We start from the raw sequence: 22,481 nt of genomic DNA, 5'->3' as shown, positions 1-22,481 counted from the left end.
GTACTGCCCATCATGACCCTGTCCTGGCAGGGAAACCACTGTGTCAAGCCAGCCATTTCCTCGTAAGAGCTTCGGAGCCCAAACCAAGGGAAATGGCCGAAATTCAATAATTCAGTGAGGGTGAGAACAGACGTGGTAACCATCAAGCTAAAAGACCAAAAGACGACACACATATGGTGAATGAAAGACGTTTGAATCTAGGCACTTGACAGCAATGGGTTGAAACTAAAACAAGAGGTAAGGAAATGAAGACAGTGGATTCAAGGTCCTTTTCAAGACGCTCAATTATGAAGGGGAGTGACCACTACAACACGGTGCGATAAGAAAGTGTTTGGGGGAGGGGAGTCTTTTTAACAGATAAAAAATAGGACATAGCTACATATGCTAAGGAGAAATAGTAGAAACTAAGGGCAACATTTTTGAATGTAGAAAAGGTAAGTGACAGTTTCTCAAGAAGTAGGAGGGAATTGAACCCAGAAAACTTGGCAAAAAAGAATGAATTTGCGTACGAGACAGACACGTTTCACTATCAAATGAAAAGTGGGAGTTTAAGCCTTGACTTTGTAGGCTGGGTATTCTGCTTTGAAGAGTCGCAAGCATATCTGTGATAGATTCATCCTGTGTTAAGAGTAAGGCAAGATTCTTCCCCTAGTCCCATTTAAGAAAAAAACAGTGGGGAAAATGGGGCTTCTTTAAACAAAGACTTACTGAGTGTTTATGTGCTGGATGCTGAAGATGGAGATAAATATCACCATCAAGAGTTCACACTCTGGTAAGAGAGTGAGAACTGCAAATAAATAACTCCAAACAATACGACAGCAGCCGAAATGGAAGCAGACACAAGGAAGGACCGGGTCACCAGGAATGGAAGACTCTCCTAGCCCCGCCAAGGAGAACTGCAAGTTTCATGGTCTCTGAAAGACTTATGAATTCCAATGGAGTCTTGACCACAAAGGGAGAGTTTTAAATGTTTGATCTTCTTTAAAACAAACAAACAAACAAAAAGGCAGGTTAAAAAAAAAAAAAAGATTAATGTACTAGAAAGCACATCTGTCTTAAACACAGTCCTGGGAATACACCACCAGTCAATTTCTCTGTTCCTCTTTCATGAGAAAAGAGTTGGGAAGAATTGCACAATTAAAAACAAAAAATGCTTTTAAGTCTTATCCTGATGGGAAATGAATCAATTTTTTTTTTTATAAATAACTTGCATTTGTATAATCTTTTTTTTTAAAGATTTTATTGGGGAAGGCGAACAGGACTTTATTGGGGAACAGTGTGTACTTCCAGGACTTTTTCCCAAGTTAAGTTGTTATCCTTTCGATCTTAGTTGTGGAGGGCGCAGCTCAGCTCCAGGTCCAGTTGCTGTTTCTAGTTGCAGGGGACGCAGCCCACCATCCCTTGCAGGAGTCCAACCAGCAACCTTGTGGTTGAGAGGACGCGCTCCAACCAAATGAGCCATCCGGGAGCTCAGCGGCAGCTCAGCTCAAGGTGTCGTGTTCAATTTTAGTTGCAGGGGGCGCTGCCCACCATCCCTTTACAGGACTTGAGGAATTGAACTGGCAACCTTGTGGTCAAGAGCTCACCGGCCCCTGTGGGAATCGAACCGGCAGCCTTCGGAGTTAGGAGCATGGAGCTCTAACCGCCTGAGCCACCGGGCTGGTCCCAAATCAATTTAATTAGACTTAGATTCAAGCAGACTTAAAGGAAGAAAAATTTAACAATTCCAATTTAAAAACCTGTATTACTGTTACACCTCTAAGGCTGCTCAAAGTTTCCTTCTATTAAATCTAAGGAGGGTTTAGACTGAAGTGTCATCCAACACAATTTACAACTTGCTCTGTACCTGGCCACAATATAAGGGCATCACAGAAGTGCCTGTTAAATGGCTATCACTATTCTAGATGCTCTAGGTTGCAGGAGGGAGTAAAACAAAGGCTCTGGCCTCAATGGAACTGACATTCTAGATGAGGCCAAGACACATATTTGGAACAATGTTTTCCAATTCAGAAAAGTCTTCACATAAGGAGTGAATTTAATTCACAATCACACACTGTGTACTATGCCCTGTGCTGCGGGAGAATAAGGGGTTGGGGGGCACTGGGAAGCTTAGATTAGCCCAGGGATCCTCTACTTCCGTGCAGGCTCGGTAGGGGGCGTGCTTATTACTCTATGCAGAGACATCTTGACCTCTGAGTACAATTTTGGAATAGGTGGGAGCAGCTCTTATACAAGTGGAGCTGGCAACCTAGCAAGAGGATTTACTAACAAGTCTAAAACGTAGACTGTGCACGTGATGGACAATTCAGCCTTCTTTGTAAGGGATACATAATTCCACAGACCTGATTCCCACCCACACACACGGCGATTACTCAGGAACGAAAGATTGCAAATACCTACAACAAATATTATTATTTAAACTTAAGAAGACAAAATATGGGAGAGGAAAAAAAAAAGGGCAAAAGATGTATGCTTTTAGTTTTATTTAAATGAAGAACCAAGAGTGTCAGTCATCGAAATTGACAAAGAGCTGAAAGCCACTAGCAAATTCCTGACGCATGAGCTGCCTCAGGCTCACAGCCGAGCAGCAGTTCCACACCTGGATGGAGGAACTCTCGTGTGGTCTGCCCAACATGCCTTCCACTCTTCAAGTCAAGACTATAACCAGGATGCCCACAGTGCTGCCTTCTTAGTTTCCACCAAAGCAGCAAGACCATAATGGAAGAAATATATTATCAGATGATGAGTTGCCTCTAAAAATCTCAAGAATGTCAACTAGAAAAGAAAAAAAAACTATTAGAAACTAAAAATGTCCAGAGAAGTTGACCAAATACAAATGACCCTTTTGTAGACACATAAAAATATATTAAACTCTACTTATAATCAGAAAGCAAATTAAAATAAGCTTTTATGTATTTGCTTTTTACTGATGAGACTAGTAAAGACTAAAAAACAAAAACAAAATTTCCAGAGCTGGCACATACTCGGAAAATTGGGCCTCTCCCTGTTTGTCTATACTATGTTATTAATTTAACGACGCATGTTTACCAGGGAGCTTCTCTATTTTAAATATAAAATGAACGATTTAGGGTACTCTAAGGTTGGGGCCATTATGTGTTATGTCCCCTGCTGCATCTGAGTTCCAGGTCCTCACATGCTGATTTGGACAAATGCTTGCTGCTGTGAGACCCTTTCAGTGAATTCATTCAGCACCACAACGCATCTTTAAAACCTACTGTCCTCAACCTCATGACTTGATATAAAATACAGCTTCAGCACATCAATCCCCACTTTACAAAGAGTCATTTTTCTTGACTCCTATGAATAAGGCCCAACGCTCAAGCTCTCAGCAATCTATCCTAAAAACGGCTCTTGATTTTCATCCGTCTTTGCTCCACTTGGAACAGTGCCTCCCTCCCTTGTGAGGCAGCTGCCTGCAATTTGTTCCTCTGCTCTTTCTTCTACCTTCTTTTGTTGCAGTGGATGACAGCTGGTGACAGGGGTTCGCCTTCAGGTCGCTGGGCTACTAAACAACAGGTTCTCCGCCCAAGGGACATCAGAATCCCCTGCAGGGTTCTGAAAAATGCCAATATCCAGGCCCCATCCATAAATAACTAAATCAGAGCATGAGGTCCATAGCCCAGGCATCTGAAGTCTTAATGCTCCCAGGTGATTCAATGGAAGATTGAAAGCCTCAACAGCAAACCCACCAACTAAGTTACAGGAAGCTGGAGATAACTGATCCCCTGATGCCTGGGGCTGGGCTGCAGGGCCTGGGGCAGTGGGACTCTGGCCTGGAACATCCTTCACACAAACACCACTATTGCCTGTACATATCATGACACGCAAAGTCCTGGAAAGAACCGCCATAAATAACAGAAATGCTTCTGTGCTACAGAAGGTCTGAGACATACTTGGCTGAGGAAATGTTTTGTGCCCAGCAGATGGATATGAGGAAAAAGCAATGACGATCACCAAACAAAAAGGTCTATCAGTCTCTTTAGCAAGGTTGTTCTTAAACCAGTCTTGCAAATTTCCCTTTAAAAATCCAGTGCCTTTAATTATTTCTAAAAATCCACCAGCTGCTGTCCTATCTCCTGCTGTCTTAGCAGAAGGTATAATGGGAGGGAAATTCAAGCTAAATCTCATCAAAAAGAGCCAATGGTCAAGTCTAACCAGAAAGAGGTGTATGATAGATATCGTGTAGCTAGAAGGCAAGAGGCAGAGTACCAGAAAGGGATATCAGACTAGGATAAAACTGGTCTACTAAGTGCCCTCCCCGAACACCCCCAAAAAAGGGATGCCCAGAGAAGCCATATAAGCCCACCTGAGTCTACAACAAGCAGAGTAGGCAGTGAGTAACTATTTGCTGAATGAATGCAAAAGCAAGCAGAAACAACAAAACTAGGATACAAATGATCAAGAATGCCACTAAAGAAGAGTAAATACCAAAAATACATTCTGGTCTTTGGACAGGCCCTGCTGATGGGGGAAGGCACAGATTCAAACCTGGGCTTGCAGCTGACAAAGAGGGGGAGGCAAGCTTCGGGATTACTTTTACATTAATCCCTTAAACTTTCCATTTGTTCCTTTCATGCCCTGAACAGGAAGCATCTGAGACCAAAAACTGCTTCCCTGGGTGAAAAGCCCCATTTGCAAGGGGCTCAGCCTGGTACTAAATGTGGTGGCCGAGACAGATATCTGCTTCTCAGGAGGTACCTATACACCCCTGTCCCACCCCACTCCAACGTGCATGAGTCCCATACTAGAGGTGCAAAATTTCTAAAAAGTTTCATCATGAAGAAAAAGAAATTGTGGGATATACAGTGCTTACTTTTTTAAAATTCCCTCTTCAGACTAAAATCACCTACATTTGACCATAGTGTAAGCTAAACCATGCATAAAGCATTAAAATTATATTAAGTTTTAAAATAAATTTAGTCAGGCTACAATTAAAAACTTATTGAGCAAGTTTACATCTATAGCTTCCTAATCTTTGCAAAATCTGAGTTAATAAGGCACTAAAATTTAAAGAACTCTGTATCCTAGTTTTTATTTGTTTTGAGAAAAATGTTGACACAACAATAAACTAGTTATGTTCTCCGGACTAGTTATGTTCTCTGTATTTCCTCCATAGGAATACAGCCAACACAAAAACAACTGCTTTCAGAGCAGCACCTGCGGGGGTGGGGGGGGGGGGTGTCACTAAATGCTCTTATAAAAAACTTCACCCTGTGTTACTTTCTGAGTTACTTTGAGAAGTTCTCACTTCTGTTTTTAAAAAACCATCTTTATAGACTCCTGGGAACAGAAGCTGTAGTTAAATGGGGGCAAGGATCTCCAAACGTTCCTGTGTTCGTTTGTTTCTGGAATTTTGATTTCTGGGTTATTGCCAAACCCACCAACTCCTCTCATATACTCCTGATGCTGGCGGCCTCCAAGCAGGCAAGAAGCAACAGGATTCAGAGGCGGGGTCATGCAAAACATTCCCATCACATTGGAAAAACTTAAGACTTGCATTATGGGTCAAATGCCTACGTTTGCCCAAAATTCTGCAGTATTTTTGAGCAACTCGTCAACACACTGCCTAATGTGTGTGCTTACCATACACATAGGATCATGTAAGTCAAATAGAACTGTGAATCGATTTAAGATACGTGTTCTTGAATTGGGGGATCCCACAGCTATGAAATGCTGACCTAAACTAAATAAATGCTCTCATTTGAATTTGAATCTGCATCCCTCTGCCATCCCTCCACTTGTCCAGCTCTTCCACCACACAGTCCATCTCTGTTAGCATTTCAATAAAGAACGAATCCATTCCCACCCATACTCCAGGCACCTAAGACAGGTCTCCCAATCCTTCCCTTCAACCGGATGTGAATTATGAAAGCAACATCAAACATCATGTACGGGACACAAGAGCACAGATAATGAGCAGTGCCTGGGTGTGAGAAGGGAAGGAGCAAAATGCTGGAAGAGTGCAGAAGAGGTCACAGCCGTTGAGCTAGATTGGGAAGGACCCAGAACTTACCAGAACAGGGACTCCAGGCAAAAGTGGCTGACTTAGCCAAGGCACACAGGACGCAAAGTACAAACGCTGCACAGGGACAATGAAAAGCACATTCTGGTCAAGCAGAGAATTCATGGATAAGCTTGATCCCTGGATGAAAGAATCCTGTTTTCTTACCCCTGAACCCCTACCTCTCAGCCTATAACAGCACGTCAGGCAATGTGCATGGAAAGAACAAATTATTTGTGCTGAGTAAAGGGAAATAAGGCTACAGAGGTATGTGAGACCTTGAATTCAACGATAAAAACCTTACCCTTGACCTACAGAATTCAGGCCACAGCAGCCAGCTGGGCTATTCACGAAAATCACCTTGCTCCTCTCTCCCTCTGCTACGTTCACCTGGCAAAGCAGCAGCCTGTTTAATCCCAACTATTTGCATCTCTAGGCTGAATGCAGCTGGGGAGAAATACCTGTGCTGACCATTCACATTCCGTTTCCAAAAGGCCAGCTTCACACCTCGTTCACCTTACCCTTCACACCCTACTCACCCATTCCTGTGCCTCCCTCACCCCGCCTCTGCCTCTTCAGGCAATAACAGCAACGGGGCAGGAACCCCCTCTTCACCCCACCTTCACTGTCCTCTCACCTGGCTTTTGGCCCACGCTCCCCACTTTTCCTCCTCTCACTATGTGGGGATGAACCGTCCCTGCTGCCATCAAAAGCCAACACCTTCACTGTGTTCCGGTGCCCATCACATCACCTCCCACCATCCATTTCTCCCGCTCCTGAATTATTGCCAACCATATTCACACATGCGCCAACATTCTCATTCCTTCCTAAGAAGCCTTCCATCCAACGTAAGTTCTTCCTCATCGAGGTGCTATCACCACCATTCTCACCCTGTTCTCCCTTCAAGCCACCCCAACCTGCCTTCTGTGACCTCTGGTCCATGGTTACAGCTCATGGAAGGCACCCAAGCCCCAGGCTGTTAAACCCAGGGGTCAACTTCTTGTCTAGACCTCTCAGCATCTCTCAACTGGGGCGCCCATTCTTATCTTCAAACCTGACCCCCTGTTGGCTTCTATGACCAGATGCGCCCAGGTTGCCCCCCTCACCTCACCACCTGCTTCTTCTGAGCCCCCCTGCTGCTCCACTGTGTATCTGCCCAGGCCATCTCCTCCTCCCAGCTATACACTCGCCCCTAAATAACCTCACCCAGACCCATGTTTTCAATACCATGTATACACCAATGGTTCTGGAAAACATCTTTCCACTTCAGTAGGGACAGTCGGTGGTCATCACCCCTCCCCTGTAACTTGGGAATGCCCTGCCCCCACAACTCAATCATTTCCCTTCCCTCAGGCCAGGCTCAAGTCCTAACTCCTGCAGTCCTCCAGGAAAATAAAAAATCTTCCAGCACCTCCACAGCCCAGCTCATCTCTCCCCTTTTCAGGCTAGCTCAGCATTTCAACAGTCAGCAGTGCAGGATTTATTACTTAATTTCAGACATTCTGTAGTTGTTCCCTAAATGTCTGCTTCTTCTGTGGAAGTCCTTTCTCCCCAATTAGGTTACATTTCTGAACAATACAAGCATTTCTTTTTGTGTACCTGGCCCTGAGCTGGACACACTGGAAATATCCAATTATCAGTTTTGGAGAGCAAACAAACATAACATTTTAGGAAAAAGAGAAAAAACAAAACAAAAAAAAACTCATGCCCTATTTTACTCCATTAAACAGTCTCAGAAAAATCTGGATTTTGTCCTTAAGACTTAACAAATCATAAAAAACAAAACAAAACAAAAAACACCTTTGTCTAGAATCACCATGTAACATCAGAAAGAAAACACTACCACTTAGAAAAGCAAGGGCTAAATCTGTAAAGCTTTCTATCACTGAGCAACATTGCACATAAAATATGGAAACTTAAATTATTTACTACATCCCTAACAAAAACATGAAATGTGGTTACATTTTTATTCAATGTCGTGTAGAACAATAATAAATGCAGTTTAATCCTTTAATACAAAAGGCTACACAAGATACAGGGAACAAGCGTGGTCACGCCAAGAATTTCTGTGAGAGCTCTCGAAAAACGTGGCTTCGGAAATGAGTGTTGTTCACTAAGACAGTTGAAGGTTCTGAGCTGTAGGCTACATTTAAGTCCAGTTCATCCACTAAGTAAAAAAAGCCTTATTTTTCATTATTAAAAAAAAAAAGAAAAATTTCTATCCTATCCTTGCCATCGTCTCAACCCTCATCAACTTTCCAAGCCTCAGCCATATCACAGATCAGCTAAACACAGTTGGCCACACCTAAAAGATTGAAACTCAAGCCAGAGAGCCCGCCTGTTCTTCACCTGGTCCTGACAGCCTTCCCTCTCACCGCTCTGGGCAGTGGATACTGGCATTGACATTCCAGCAAAGTCAACTGCAAATGGGTGGGCATGCTGGGGTCCCCCCACCTTTCCTCTCATTTCCTCCCCTTACCATTTCCTTCACAGTTATCTTTCTCAACCTGTTCTAATTGGCTCAGGATCCTAAGTTCCTCAGTCTCATGAACTGTGCCCCAAGGGGGTCCTGATTGCCTCTCTGGGTTTCTTTTGCTACATGTACACCCCGAGTACTAGAGCATTTACCATACTGTTCTGAGACTTACTCATGAATTTTTCTCTCCAAATACCTCAAGTCCTGGTGAAGAAAGCTATATTTACATTCTGCAGTGACTTGAACAGTGTACCCCAAAAAGATGTGTCCAAGTCCTAACTACTGGTACCTTTAAAAGGGAACCTATTCAGAAATAGGGTCTTTGCAGATGTAATCAAGTTACGAATCTTGAGAAGAGATCATCCTGGACTTAGGGTGGACCCTAAATTTAATAACTGGTGTCCTCATAAGAGAGAGTCCTTTAGACAGAGAGAAACGGGAGGAAGAAGGCTAGGTGAGAACAGAAGCAGAGACTGGACTTGGGTTGCCATAATCGGAGGAAGGTCAGAAGCTAGAAAAAGCAAAGATTCTCCCCTAGCCTTCCAGAAGGATCCTGGCCCTGCTGAAACCTCGATTTCAGACTTCTAGACTCGAACTGTGAGAGAAGAAATGTGTGTTAATCCACCAAGACTGTGATTTGCAGCAGCCCTAAGAAACTAACACCTAGTCCAAACTTCATCATGCTGCCTCCCACCTAGGGAGCCACTCAACAGAAACTGTGTTGAACTAAGAAGAAAAATGAAGACAAGTGGGGAAAAATGAGAAGCATCTGAACTGCAGGACAATAATGTGGGACGTGGACCCCCACTGTTCATTCACCATGAGAACTTGGGCAAGTCACTTACCCCCAGAGACCCTGATTCATTCCCTAGTGAAATGAGGGAACTGGCCCAGAAGACTCTCTACCAGGTTCAATATACCTTGAACCAGTTTCATCTAGAACATCAGCTTTATTTGATCCTTAAACAAATTACAATTTCTTCACATTCACTAAATAGACTTTATTAATTTCATTTTCATCTAAAGAACTTTCAGGTGCAAAATAATTGGATTAAAATGACATTTCAAAGGCACTTATGTTTTAATCAGCTCATAAAAAATTCAGTAAAAGTTTAACTGATAATATGCTGAAAAGTGATTCTCAACATCACCTTTCTTTGTTTTGTTTTTTACTTCAAAGCAAAATCAACAATATATAAGTAGTTTATCTCATCCAGCTGGAACTGCTGACATTTGGAAAAAGTCGACCTAAACTTGAATTGGCTTAAGTAACACTGATCCAGAACCCAAATGTATGATGACTAATTTCTGCAGAGTAATAAGGGGCATCTTCAACACAGGGGTTTTTCTTCCCTTGGATCAAGGCTGTAATTAAGGTCCCATAGCCCAAATTTCCACTTCAAAGAATCTGGCTAAGAAATAAATAAATACAGCTGTTGCCCATACCAAATGGTCAACTGTTTGTAAAGGAGTCAAACAAAACAAAAACTACTTTACCCATTTTCATGCCTCCATAAACACACACACACACACACACACACACACACACACACACACACACACACTCCTGGGTTAAACTTTTCCCGATTTAAACAAATGGAAATTAAGAGCAAAGGTGTTAGTAATGAGATTTATACTTGTCTTATCCTTATATCCTGCCTAATTTGGGTTAAATTAAAAGCCATATTTTAAGTTTTTTCACGGGTCTTGCTTCTCCCCTTGCCTTCATGTTTTTATAGTGGCAGCGTTCATTCTTTTCAACATAAGGGAACACGGAGCACTGGGGACTCATATTTCACTTCGACAAAATGTCCATTTTTAACTTTTAAACTTTTCTGAACCAATTCAAGGTTCAGAAAATAAAATCAAGAGTCACGGGGGCAGTTGCAACTTTTCATTTGGAATCGGCAAAACCACTCCTGCAAAACTGGACCGTGAATCTCAGCACAAACTTAGTTAGGAGACCAAAAACTTTTCCTTCCAGGTGACAACTCAATCTGAAAATCAAGTCCCTCGAGCCGGCTAACAAACCCGGTCTTCAATCCCGAAGTTCTCGGCTTCTAAATCTGAGCTCTCACACACGCGAAAGCAGGGCTGGAAGGTGCACGGCTTCACCTTATATTGTTTCTAACCCTAAATAACAACTCCATTTTGAAAGATGCTCTTTAACTATAATAAAATGAGGATAGCAAAAGGCAAGGCAACAGTATGGGGGTTTGGGGATCACACACTGGGGCGTTCAAGGTCCTTGTGTTTGATACACTGCAAAGGAGCCTCTGAGTGTAACTTAACCGGCACAAAGCTGAAGGCCTGAGGCTTGGACTCGAGCGCCGTTTTCTGGAAGCCCGAGCACAGGATGAATGAGCTGTGACTCCGCCGAATGCATGTTTACTCGCATCCTCACGTGGCACCGCGCAGCGACAGAAGCGCTGCGCCCGGACAGCGCGGGGCGCGCCGGCGAACCCGAAAACTTTTACTTTGCAAACTAGCGGAGGTGGAAGGCGGCTCGGAGGCCGATTCACTTGCCTCTCCCAGAAAGGCGCCCAAGCCAGGCCCACCACCCGGCAGGCCCCCTGCCTGCAGCTTCATTCACACAAAGGCGCGTAGGTGCCCGCAGGACTCCTCTCCAAAGTAGCGGAGAGGCGGGGCGACCAGAAAGCGCCGGAGGAGACGGAGGGCGCGAGGGCTACTCACAGGGTGACCGTGCGGTTGGGCAGCGTGTCCGGGGGCAGGACCTGTGCGAGCTCCAGGCTGCTGCACACCACCTTGCCCTCGGCGGCACTCGCCGCCCTGCCGGCCGCTCGGGGCCGGCCGTCGTGCTTGCAGCCCGGGGGCAGCGCCGCGGCGCAGGGGCCGCTTCCCAGCAGCGCCAGCAGCGCGAGCGGCAGCAGCAGCGGTGTCGGCGCACAGCCCCGCCGGCGCCCGGGCGGCTCCATGGGGCCTGCGGGCCGAGTGGCGGCGCGCTGGCCTAGCGGGCCAGCCCAGCGCCCGAGCGGGCGGGGGCGCGGCGCGGGCCCGGCGGTGCCCGGAGCCTCATGGCGGCCGGAGGACGGGCCCTCCTCCGCGCCAGCATGCTCCTTTGTCCGCTGAGGCCGGGATCGGCCTCCAGGGAGCCGCGGGGTCACGGCCGCGCGGGTCCCAGCGCCGCTCCACAACCGGGCGGGAACGCCACCTCCTCCTCTGTGGCTGCCGCCTCCAACCCCGGCAGCTGCCCGCGGCGGCCCCTCCCCACCCCTTCCCCTCCTCCAGCTCCAACACCACCTCCTCCTCCTCGTCTCCTCCTCTCCCCGCGCCTCCCGCCGCCGGCGGCTCCGAGAGGGAGGAGCGCGCTCCCGGACCTGCCCCGCCCACCCGCCCCGGGGCCGGACCCCGGCGTCCGCCTCAGCGCAGGAGTTGTGGGGGCCCCGCGGGAGGATGGTAACTCCCGCGGAGAGGGCGGAAGAAAGTTCTAGCCCAAATTCTAGTCTTGGTGGCCACTCTCCCACACGCTTCCCGCCTCCGTGGCCGCCCTCCAGACAAAGCCACCCTGTGCGCCCCGGGGGGCCGCCCGTTGCGCCTGAGGAGCCCGGCCCCTGGCCTGGAGTCGGGGAGAAGGGCAGGGCTGAATTTCCTGGGAGAGAGGAAAGGCGAGGGAAAGTGTCCCAAACCAACACTCTTGAAAGGGATCGCCTTCCCACGTCACTCCCCGGAAGGGAGTTCAAACCTCTTGCCACACCGTAAGTAGCCTCATTTGTCCCCAATACACCAGAGCTAGAAACAGGCTCCTCTCCAGAAAAGTGGCTTCTTAGAGATGTCCCTGACCTTCGGCTGCTCTGGCTCTGGTCCCTGCAAAGGGTGCATCGGGGCCTCGGTGGACCCATAGATTTGAGGTGTCTGACATGTACAGATACCTCAGATGTAACCACTTAGAGCAGTAAGTGAGCAAACTAGGCAAGAAACCCCAGCTGAATACATTACATCCTCTCCTCTGTAAGGCTGCCTGCGCTGCCCTTTTATTTGCAAGACCAGGGCTCACATACCCTATGTTTATATATTTACAAGGAATATATTAAGCTTACAAAATATATTCTGTTCTCCTGCCTTGAGAAATATACCTTAATAACAACCTGGGAGGCCAGGTGTGTGCACAGAGCACTCAGATACCTTGGAGTTCATCCACCCTGAAACATGACAGGGAGGAGAGAGCCACACCTCAGCCCTTGGCCTTCGCTTTTCCACCCCCTTTGCTTCCTGTGCCAGCTCCGTTCCTGAACCAGAGGGGCTCTCTGCACCTGTGTGGACACCCTGAGCCCACTCTACCAAGCTCTGTCCACACCCTCAGACAGCCACCTCTTGGTGGCCTCTTGGGCAGAGGAGTGCACACACCAGTGGTTTGGTCCTCCACCTGGGACCATAGTTCTGGGAAGAGGCCTGCTCAGGGCCTGGAAGTAGTCTTGGGAATTTTCCATCAGTGACTTCCAGGGTCCTGGGTACCTTGGGCAAGGTCTAGAGGTTTGGAAGGAGATACAGGGCCTTGGCTGAGACTTTCCATCCCTTGTAGAAAGCTAGGATGGTGCCCTCTAAAAAGTCGAGCCCAGGGCAGAGTTTTTCTTGCCCACGTCTAAGGCCAGGACTGCCTAAAGCCCCTACAGAGTTTATCTTACAGACCATTCCCAGGAACCTTTCTATGACTAGAACTTCCTCAATAGTAGGAAAATGGCCTTCATTTGACGTACACGATTGCATTAAGTTTGAACAGCACTTCATTTGACCAACTGTTTTTAGATTCCATGTAAACCTAACAGTGCGCTTGCTAATAGTACATTCCGTGATAAAAGCGTTCTAGGTCTGTGCTGTCCAATGCAGTGACTGGGTGGCTGTCTAACACTTGAACTGGAACTAGTGTGAATTTAGAAGATTATTCTCATTTTATTTCATTTTAATTAATTTAAATTTGAATGTCAATAGCCCAGGGTGCCCAGTGGTTCCCTGGGTGGTTCCACGTTGAACACTGCAGGTCTCAATACTGATGGATAGAAAAAGTGGGAGATCATCACCATTAAGTAGCTTTAAGTCTACAAATAAGCTTAGAAGGCTTATGTTAGCCTCTGTGTTAAGTGGGTGAAATTGGCCACATCTCTCTTCAATTTAAAGAACTATTTCCTTAACAAAATAATCCTCGTCATCTGTTTTCCTTATAAAGATAAAAACTTCTTACTATTGCGATATTGGAGTTTTTAATAGCCATGTTACTATTGTCATAGCCACAAATTCTCACGTAAACCTAAAATCTGAATATTTTCACATATTCTGTTTCAACCTATAGTTTAAATAAATGTGCATGTCTCTTTTGAACTTTGTTTATCACAGGTCCTAATATCAATTTGGTACATAGCCTTGTTCTACTTCACTATAGGTGAGAAAGTTATATAAAGTATAGAAAGTATTGGAAAAAAGAGATAATCTCAAGTGGCACCATGAATCCAAGGAAAAATATGGAGGGAATGTTTTATTATATGGATAGTTTCAGTCATTCTTGCATAGCAATCTCTCATACTATCTTTGAAAATGAAAATTATTCTAGATCATAGAATAGTAGCATGTGAAAGCTGGAAAGGGCTTTAGAAACTATGTCTTTCAACACTGTACTCCTTTGAATGCACCCAACCCTCCGTTATTATCATTCTGTACCAGGGAGGGTTCATACAGACATGGAAATAATCCTTTCCACACCAAGCAAAGATCTCAGAGGACGGTACTGTCTGAAACGTAACCGTCATTTACCCTCAGTAGCACCAAAATCTTTGTTTTAATTAAGCTACCCCAGCTCTGACAGCCTCTTGCCAGACAGGTCTATCTACTGCTGATCTCCCCCCAGGCATCAAGAGCATCTATCATTCAAAGTTTTTACTGTGTTTGTGATTGTCCCACTTTCAAACATCCTATAGAAACTGTTGGTGAAATTGCTCGTTAACCATATTTATGTGCACACAGTCCAGGAAAGGTGTATTATTGCATCAACTGTTGCTTTAAGGATGGTAGATGGACCACATTCCAAAGCTTCAGTGCTGCAAATCCTGTCTTGCTATGTTACGTAAGGCTTGTAGAAGATACCAGGGAAACACTCAAAGATGCTTTGTTTTTTCTCCTAATATAGACATTGTATTACTTATGTATGTAAATATATATATATGTAATGAATGCATGTGTGTATATACACATATGGCACCCTATTTATTAACAGTGTCTTTTACATGCCAGTCTTGTTCCCTCTCTACCAGATTAGGAGGTCCTAGAGGCTTTCCTCAACCCCCTTCTTAAATTACTCCCTTCCATCTTCAATCACTTTCTATTACGTTACTCTAGAATCTAGACCAATTATCCAGACTGAGTTGAGATAACATGGCTTGTTTAAACCTGAAGATAGCTACCTTTTAAAATTGAGTTGTTTACATTTTCACACTGTTAGCCTCTCCCATGACAATACCAGCTGTGTGACACTCTGTCTTACTTACTTTTTATGGCAGACACTCTTGGATGCTGCTGAAAAGCATTCCCATACTTTTTCTCCCTTGGAGACTGAAAAAGTGAATCATTTTCCCAGCCTCCCTTGCAACTAACTGTTGGTGGCCATAACCTAGTTCTAGCCAAAAAGAATGAAAGAACACTAGATACATGTGAGTATTGAAATTGAAATTTAAATAAAACTAAAAGTTCAGCTTCTTAGTCACAGTAGCCACAATTCAAGTGCTCACTAACTATATGTGGCTGGCAGATACCGTTTTGGACAACACAACTTAGTGAATGTTCCCAATATTACAGAAAGTTCTGTTGATACGAATCCAAGGGGAAGTCTGCTGAGAAGTTTTAGGACAGAAATTTTTGTGTGATAGAAAGAGACTTAAGGAGATCTCTCTCACCACCCTCATTCTTCTTGCTTTGGAGAAGGTGTTGTGAGGACATGATACTTACCTGAAGCTGATACGGATTTTTGACCACTAAGCAAAAAGCCGAAAGGAAAATCCCAAAATAAAAATGGGAAAATATAAGCCGTTTGAACCACAGAGGTTGTAGCTGAGCTGCCAATCGAGCCTCTGGACTTTTTTATTGTTTGTTTGATTTTTGCTTTTTTTTTTTGGGGGGGGGGGGCAGGGGAACAGGACTTTTATTGGAGAACAGTGTGTACTTCCAGGACTTTTTTCCAAGTCAAGTTGTTGTCCTTTCAATCTTAGTTGTGGAGGGTGCCGTTCAGCTTCAAGTTGTCCTTTCAGTCTTAGTTGTGGCGGGCGCAACTCAGCTCCAGGTCCAGTTGCCTTTGCTAGTTGCAGGGGGCACAGTCCACCATCCCTTGCGGGAGTCGAACTGGCAACCTTGTGGTTGAGACGGGCTCCAACCAACTGAGCCATCAGGGAGCTCAGCGGCAGCTCACCTCAAGGTGCCGTGTTCAATTTTAGTTGCAGGAGGTGCTGCCCACCATCCCTTGTGGGAGTCGAGGAATCGAACTGGCAACCTTGTGGTTGAGAGCCCACTGGCCCATGTGGGAATCGAACCGGCAGCCTTCGGAGTTAGGAGCATGGAGCTCTAACCGCCTGAGCCACTGGGCCGGCCCCTCTGGACTTATTTTTGTTGATAATGATTATTCTCTGGTTTAAGCCACTGTTCCTGTGGTTTTCCTAATGCTTACAACAGTGCCTGGTGCATAGCACGAAGTCCTAAGGGTTTGCTGATTCACATACTTTAAATCTTACTCATCTTTATGTTCCAGACATCGAACACAGTTCTTCATATGTGTTAGCTGGTGAGTAAAAGTTTTTTGAATTAAATAATTTGGATAATTGGGCATAAATTCCTAGCTAAAATCAACTAACTTAAGAAGATTGCCTAAAGTTCAGTCTCTTAGAAGCAAATGAAAATGTGTAATTTCATGATTGTGGGGACAGCAAGAAAGAACAGCAATTTTTAGCACTCGAAATGTCTCAGTGACACCTCTATAAACTCTGTTAATAAACAGACGTTGTCTGTTTATTTTTGCATCATTTGATGTTAATCTAGTAATTGTAACAACTGTAGTTTATATTTTTAGTCATGACTTAGCATGTGCTAGGATGTATGCTTGGTCATTATCCAGGATCCAGATAGGAACAGCAATAGTATCTCACTCAAATAACCCCCAAGCCTTTTTAGACAGCTCAGCTTCTGTTCTGGCTTACTAGTTAGCAGAAAGAGTGACCTTTGACAAGTCACTAAATCTCATCTTTCAAAATGAGAGTTTGAACTGGAACCAGCTTTAAAGTGCTTTGATTTTATCCTGCTGAACCATGAATTCTTCTCTTGTTTGTCTGCTGCAGCCAGACAATTACTGGAACGTATCCCTGTGACAGTTAAATGTTCTTTTTAGATGACCAAATATCTTTCTGAAATGGTATACTCTTTACCCACTACAATGTAATTACTATCAGTTGTAAATATAAAGAAGAAATATGAGGCAAATATTGGCCAGCAGTGGCACATGAGGAATTACTTTGATGTAACAGTCATGTCCAGGTACACAACCAGGCAGGTGAGCCCAAAGGTTGTGGAACAGGAAGGCCCACAGTCCAAATTAAGATGCTCTAATCACGCAGCTTGTTCTATTCATTTAAAACACACACTGAGAAGCAGGGAAAGAGATGGGATAGGTTAATCCACAAAGGATAGGATGCAGGGAAATGAGAGATCATACCAGCTGGATATTGGGTCACACAATGTATTTGTAAATTGAGTAAATCTATCTGTCTCTCTGTCTCTGTCCTAACTCATACACACCATCCTTCCCCACTGCTGGTGTGGTTACAAGGACCAGAGTTTAAATATGTACAAGGCGACCCAACTGATTTAAGATATCTAGGGCTAACATCTCTATTCGAGAGAGGCAGGGGCAACGGTGCTTGGCCACAATTCTAATTTGCTTGATAAGGACCTATTCATTTTATCTGGGATTCTTCAACAAAAGACACGTTGGGCCAGATTGGATGTCACCAATAGATAGCTGATTTTCAACCTAATAAATATTGAGTGCCACAAATACCTTGTGCATATACCATGTATCCCGGAAAATAAGACCAGCCAGACAATCAGCTCTAATACGTCTTTTGGAGCAAAAATTAATGTAAGACCCAGTCTTATTTTACTATAATATAAGACGGGTCTGATATGATATGATATGATATGATATGATATGATATGATATGATATGATATGATATGAGACTGGGTTTTATATTAATTTTTGCTCCAAAAGACACATTAGAGCTGATTGTTGGGCTAGGTCTCATTTTCGGGGAAACATGGTATATGTAGTGAGTCATAAATGTTTGTGCATACACAGCCCTTCCATCCTTTTCTACGTATAAGTAATTTCTTGTCCCATAATTTCTCTCTGTTCACCATACACGTACTCTACTGGCATGTTCTATCCATGTCTACCATGTCTCACAAGCGATTTGCTTCTCTATTTATTGTCCTTTTTCTTCCTTTTTAAAATTATTTTTACAACAGTATTAACTTTTAAAATAATACAGAAAACGCGTTACATGACAGATGAAACAACAAACTTGGGAGAAATTTAGAAATATAGTCCATAACAGAGATGTAGGTAGCTTCCTCAAATAGCTGTCTTTCCTGAGCATCTGTTTCCCAAATATAATGTATATAACCTATCTTGTTATATCAACTATCTATGTTATTATAAATGTTAGTCCTATATACCAACCATAATGATTAAAATCGATCAACCGACTAATAACTTTTAATGATAGGCATAGTAGCAGATATGCCAATCATGAAATTTCCATCTAAATTAAAAAACAAAACAAAACAGAAAACAGTAGAGTCTTTCTTCCTTAGTGTCAATTAACATATTAAAATCCATTTGCTGAACTAAACAGAATGAGAAGGTATATTTGGAATTATACATTTCTCAACAATTACTATTTTGAAGTAACTTCTGAATCAGTATGTTGGTAACACATTGAACCCCTTGCTAATTGGATTTCTACAATGTGCTTTTAACACACTCTTATGTCACTTAGAACTCTCAAACATTATAAACCATAAACAATTTGGTTATATAAACTTCATCAAACTTTTAAATTTTAATTAAGATACATTACTACACTCACATGTATTTTGGATGATAGGATTGTTTTAGTTTATTTATCAGTAAATCAAAATGCATGTACATTTTTCTGTATCTTTATAGAATGCCAAAATATAGAGAAAAATGTTAAACTAGAGATAAAGCGTTGACTTTTGAAGTCCGGAGATCTGTATTAATATTCTGACTCAATCTGTAACTGGCTTACCTTAGGCAAATGACTTAACTTTTGGTGCTTAAGTTTCTTCATTTGTTGTGAGGTTTAATTTAAATTATATTTAAAATGTAATTCAGTTTAGTATGCTAACATAGAAAGCACATAAAACATAATTTGCAAGTAATAGCTGCCTATTGAAAGCTAGTTGAACCTGAATCTAGCCCATTGCTACAGATTCAAAATGAAGGAACTGAAACCTAAAGAGGTTAAGTGAATGTGTGTAAGGTCATGTGCTTGGTTCATGTGAAAGCCTAAACCAGAGAGCTGGGAAAAGTTTGCAGATATAATTGGTATAATTGCAGGTATAACCTGTAATCAGGCTTTTTGATAATCCTGGTCCTAAATTATGATTTAAACAAGTCATTCGCTGAGTAGCTCTGTTTCCCTACCTGCAAAATCGTGGGACTAATAATTGCCACCTACGTTCTAGTAATATTGGAAAGGTAAAGAAGTAATGCATGGAATAAATCACTGGGAAAATCATTGTGGGTAATCGTAATATATAATTATAGCCATTATAAATTACGAAAAACATTTCATCTTTAATAATACTACATTATAGTTACACACACACACACACACACACACACACCAGCTCCTTTTATCTCTAGATCGCTCAATTCCTCCAAAATGCCTGTGAACATTCTTAGACAATTGTTAGTTCTACTGGCAAGGCAAAATGGAGAACTGAGGCAATTATACAGAAAATTCAGGAGAAAGCCAACTTATCATCTCTACAGAGCCTGACTTTACAGTTCTGTTTGTCCAGGTAATTACTTCAGTTGTCCTCACCCTTTTGTGAGTTAATACCCATCACTGTACAGATGAACATACACGTGAGGTGTGATCACAAAATACGGTGAATGTTTAAATGAGGAAAAAAAAAATATTACAGTAAAAGACACATTGCCATTAATCCCACTTGAAATACTCCCCCTTGCTTCAAACACATTTCTCCCATCATTCTCGCCACTTTCTGAAGCAGTTCTGGAAGTCCTCTTTCATGAGTGTCTTTAGTTGCACTGTCGTGGCTGCCTGCATGTCCTGAATCGATTCAACATGTTTATCTTTCATGGTCATTGTGACTTTGGTGATGAGCCAGAAGTCGCATAGTGCTAGATCCTCTCAATAAGGGGATGAGGACACACTGTAATGTTTTTATTTGGCAGAAATTGCCGTACCAGAAGCGATGTGTGACACGGAGCATTGTCATGATGGAGGATGAAGTAAAGACACTCACAAAAGAGGACTTCCAGAACTGCTTCAGAAAGTGGCAAGAACAATGGGATAAGTGTGTTTGAAGGGAAGGGGAGTATTTGAAGGGGATTCTGGCAATACATCTTTTACTATAACACATTTTTTTATTTAAACATTCACTGTATTTTTTTTTAATCACACCTCAGACATTCTAAGTTCAGTTTAATATACCTGAGATGCTTCTGAGGTCCGTTCCATGAAAGGAAAGCTTGTGTCTTAGTTATTACTGTATCCGCAGCACCTGAGAAGTGCCAGGTGTACAATAGGCACTCCATAATGTTTGTTGAATGAATAGATGAATGAAGGAAGGAAGGAAAGAAGGAAGGAAGCAAAGGATGGATACTATTTCTCTATGCATTAATTTGTCTTTTCTTGACTACAAATAACTACAACTTAATCGTTGTATGGTAACTGAAGCAATTTTTTTTTCTTTATGACGTTAACTCTCAGCTCAGTTAACTATGCATTTAAATCTGTCATACTTGCACTTACCCCTTAAAACTATTTGCTTATTTGATGCCATCACTGCTAGATTATAAATGGTAAAACCCTAGCCACTTGACTCCAAAATCTGTTCTTATCAGGAAAAGTTGTTCATCTGTTTGTGAAGCCTGTTTGGCTGTAAAAGCTCTGTATATTAAGTTCTAAATCCACTTAATTAACTTCTCTAATCTTTACTATATAAAACTCAGTCCCTTCTGACAGGCATATATAATCTAAACAACCTGCCTGGCAACTACTAATATGCAATATATGACCATCTTGGGAGAGGAGGAGATTCTGTCAAAGGTGCCGTCCAGTGCTGTGACTCACCTTTACTTGAGAATTATAGGGATTATTAGTTTCTCAGTCAGCTAAGAATATTTTCCGCTTTTATTTTTCTTTGCTCTCTGTACCCTCTCCACCTCCCCACAGTAGGACTCTGAGAGGAAGTCAAGAATTTCTTAGATCCCTTGCGATAACAAACATGAAATTCTGTCAAAACTATTCCTATGTTGGTCAAAACTATTTCAGGTGAAAGTGACAGAAACACAACTCCAACTAGTTTAAGCACAAAAAGGCATATATTGGTTCATGTAAATAGGAAGTTGCTTCAGGCGTAGCTGGATCTAGAAGCTGAAGTAACCAGGTCTGTCTCTCTCCATCTCTTGGCACTGTGTTGGCTTTGTTCTATCTCTGGCAAGAGTGACTCACCCCGTAACTGGGGAGCCACTGGCAGCTCTGCCTTTACATCATCCTCACATTGTAAAATCCTAGGAAAAAATAAAATAACAATCAAACACAACACAATCCTGTGTCTCCCAGTGTTTTCAGTGAGGGTCATAATTAGCCTGTTGGGTAATATCCCTGAAGGGAGGGTGGGGGCAGTGAAGTCCTCTGACTGACCTAGCCTGGGTTGAAAATACACCTCCTGGAAAAAGTGTAGCGTTGAGTTTCCCAAATACATACTTGATGGCAGAGAAAAAGACAAAAAACAAAAACAAAAAAAACTGTCTACTGTACTACCTTAAGCCCTAATAGTATGTCACATAGACAAAAAATAGGAAGGAGAAATCACAAAATGTTAATCATAGTTATCTCTGGATGGAGGCTTGCAATTAAACTTCAAGGCTTTCTTTATATTTTTGTTCATATTTGTTATTTTTATAATATGCATAAATTACTAATATAAAGTTACATATTATTTTCAGAATTTATTTCTTTTGTGAAATAGATGAATGAATATTATTACTGAGTTTTGTGTATAAAACATTCTTCGGAGTGCTGAAAGCAAATTAAATGAGTAAAATAGGCTTGGTCACTGCTTTCAAGGTGTTTGTTGTCAGATGGGAAGGACAAACGCATACTCATTTAATTATTGCTGTGAAGCGCCTTAACTTCCTGCAGCAAAGGATAATTGCTATCTAAAAGTTAACAGTTATTATTATTCATTACTTATCACCAAATTCCTCTCTTTCATAACAGTGATAAAATGTTTTAAAATATCATCATAAAACATTTTAAAATCATATTTATGTGTATATATATAACCATATAGATATATGTGTGTATATATGTATAGCATAGCAAGACACAAAGCTCAAATTGATAAATTTTCTCTTAAAGAATTTTATATTCTGCCTGAATAAATACCATAAAAAAATCAAAAGTCAACTTTCTAAAAATAACTTTGCAATATATATGGTAGAGGAATAATTTCTTTATTATTAATATATATAAAAAACCTTACAAATGAATAAGAAAACTTTCAACAGGTGAAATGTATGAATAGCTAGCTACCTCCCAGAAAGAGAAAAATAAAAGGTGGACAATGTGAAAGGATGCTCAGCCTCACTAGTAATTAAAGAAATGCAAGCAAACAAACCCACCAACAAAAATCGAGATATTAATTTTCA

At 42.6% G+C, this 22,481-nt stretch overlaps 2 protein-coding genes across 3 annotated transcripts in view; one reads left to right on the top strand and one right to left on the bottom strand.

Annotated features, from left to right (window-relative positions):
- Window positions 1-11,709, bottom strand: part of ADGRA3 (adhesion G protein-coupled receptor A3) — a 114,935-nt gene extending 103,226 nt beyond the window's left edge. The window contains exon 1 of one of the 2 annotated variants that reach the window (XM_019743915.3): window positions 11,193-11,709. In XM_019743915.3, coding sequence (XP_019599474.3) covers window positions 11,193-11,434 — 242 coding nt within the window. In that variant the 5' untranslated portion in view covers window positions 11,435-11,709. The remainder of the gene's footprint in view (window positions 1-11,192) is intronic. The other variant, XM_019743916.3, reaches the window with a different exon arrangement.
- Window positions 11,710-11,857: 148 nt separating this feature from the next.
- Window positions 11,858-22,481, top strand: part of LOC109453821 (cytosolic beta-glucosidase) — a 194,761-nt gene continuing 184,137 nt past the window's right edge. Inside the window, exon 1 of the mRNA XM_074321830.2 lies at window positions 11,858-12,214. The gene's annotated coding sequence lies outside the window, so the exon portion shown is untranslated. The remainder of the gene's footprint in view (window positions 12,215-22,481) is intronic.

Source organism: Rhinolophus sinicus, chromosome 1, assembly GCF_057876585.1.
Source record: "Rhinolophus sinicus isolate RSI-liver-muscle chromosome 1, RSI-T2T, whole genome shotgun sequence".
NCBI classification, from domain to species: Eukaryota; Metazoa; Chordata; class Mammalia; order Chiroptera; family Rhinolophidae; genus Rhinolophus; species Rhinolophus sinicus.
Note: the sequence above shows the minus strand (reverse complement) of the source record. Positions and strands in the feature narration are given on the sequence as shown.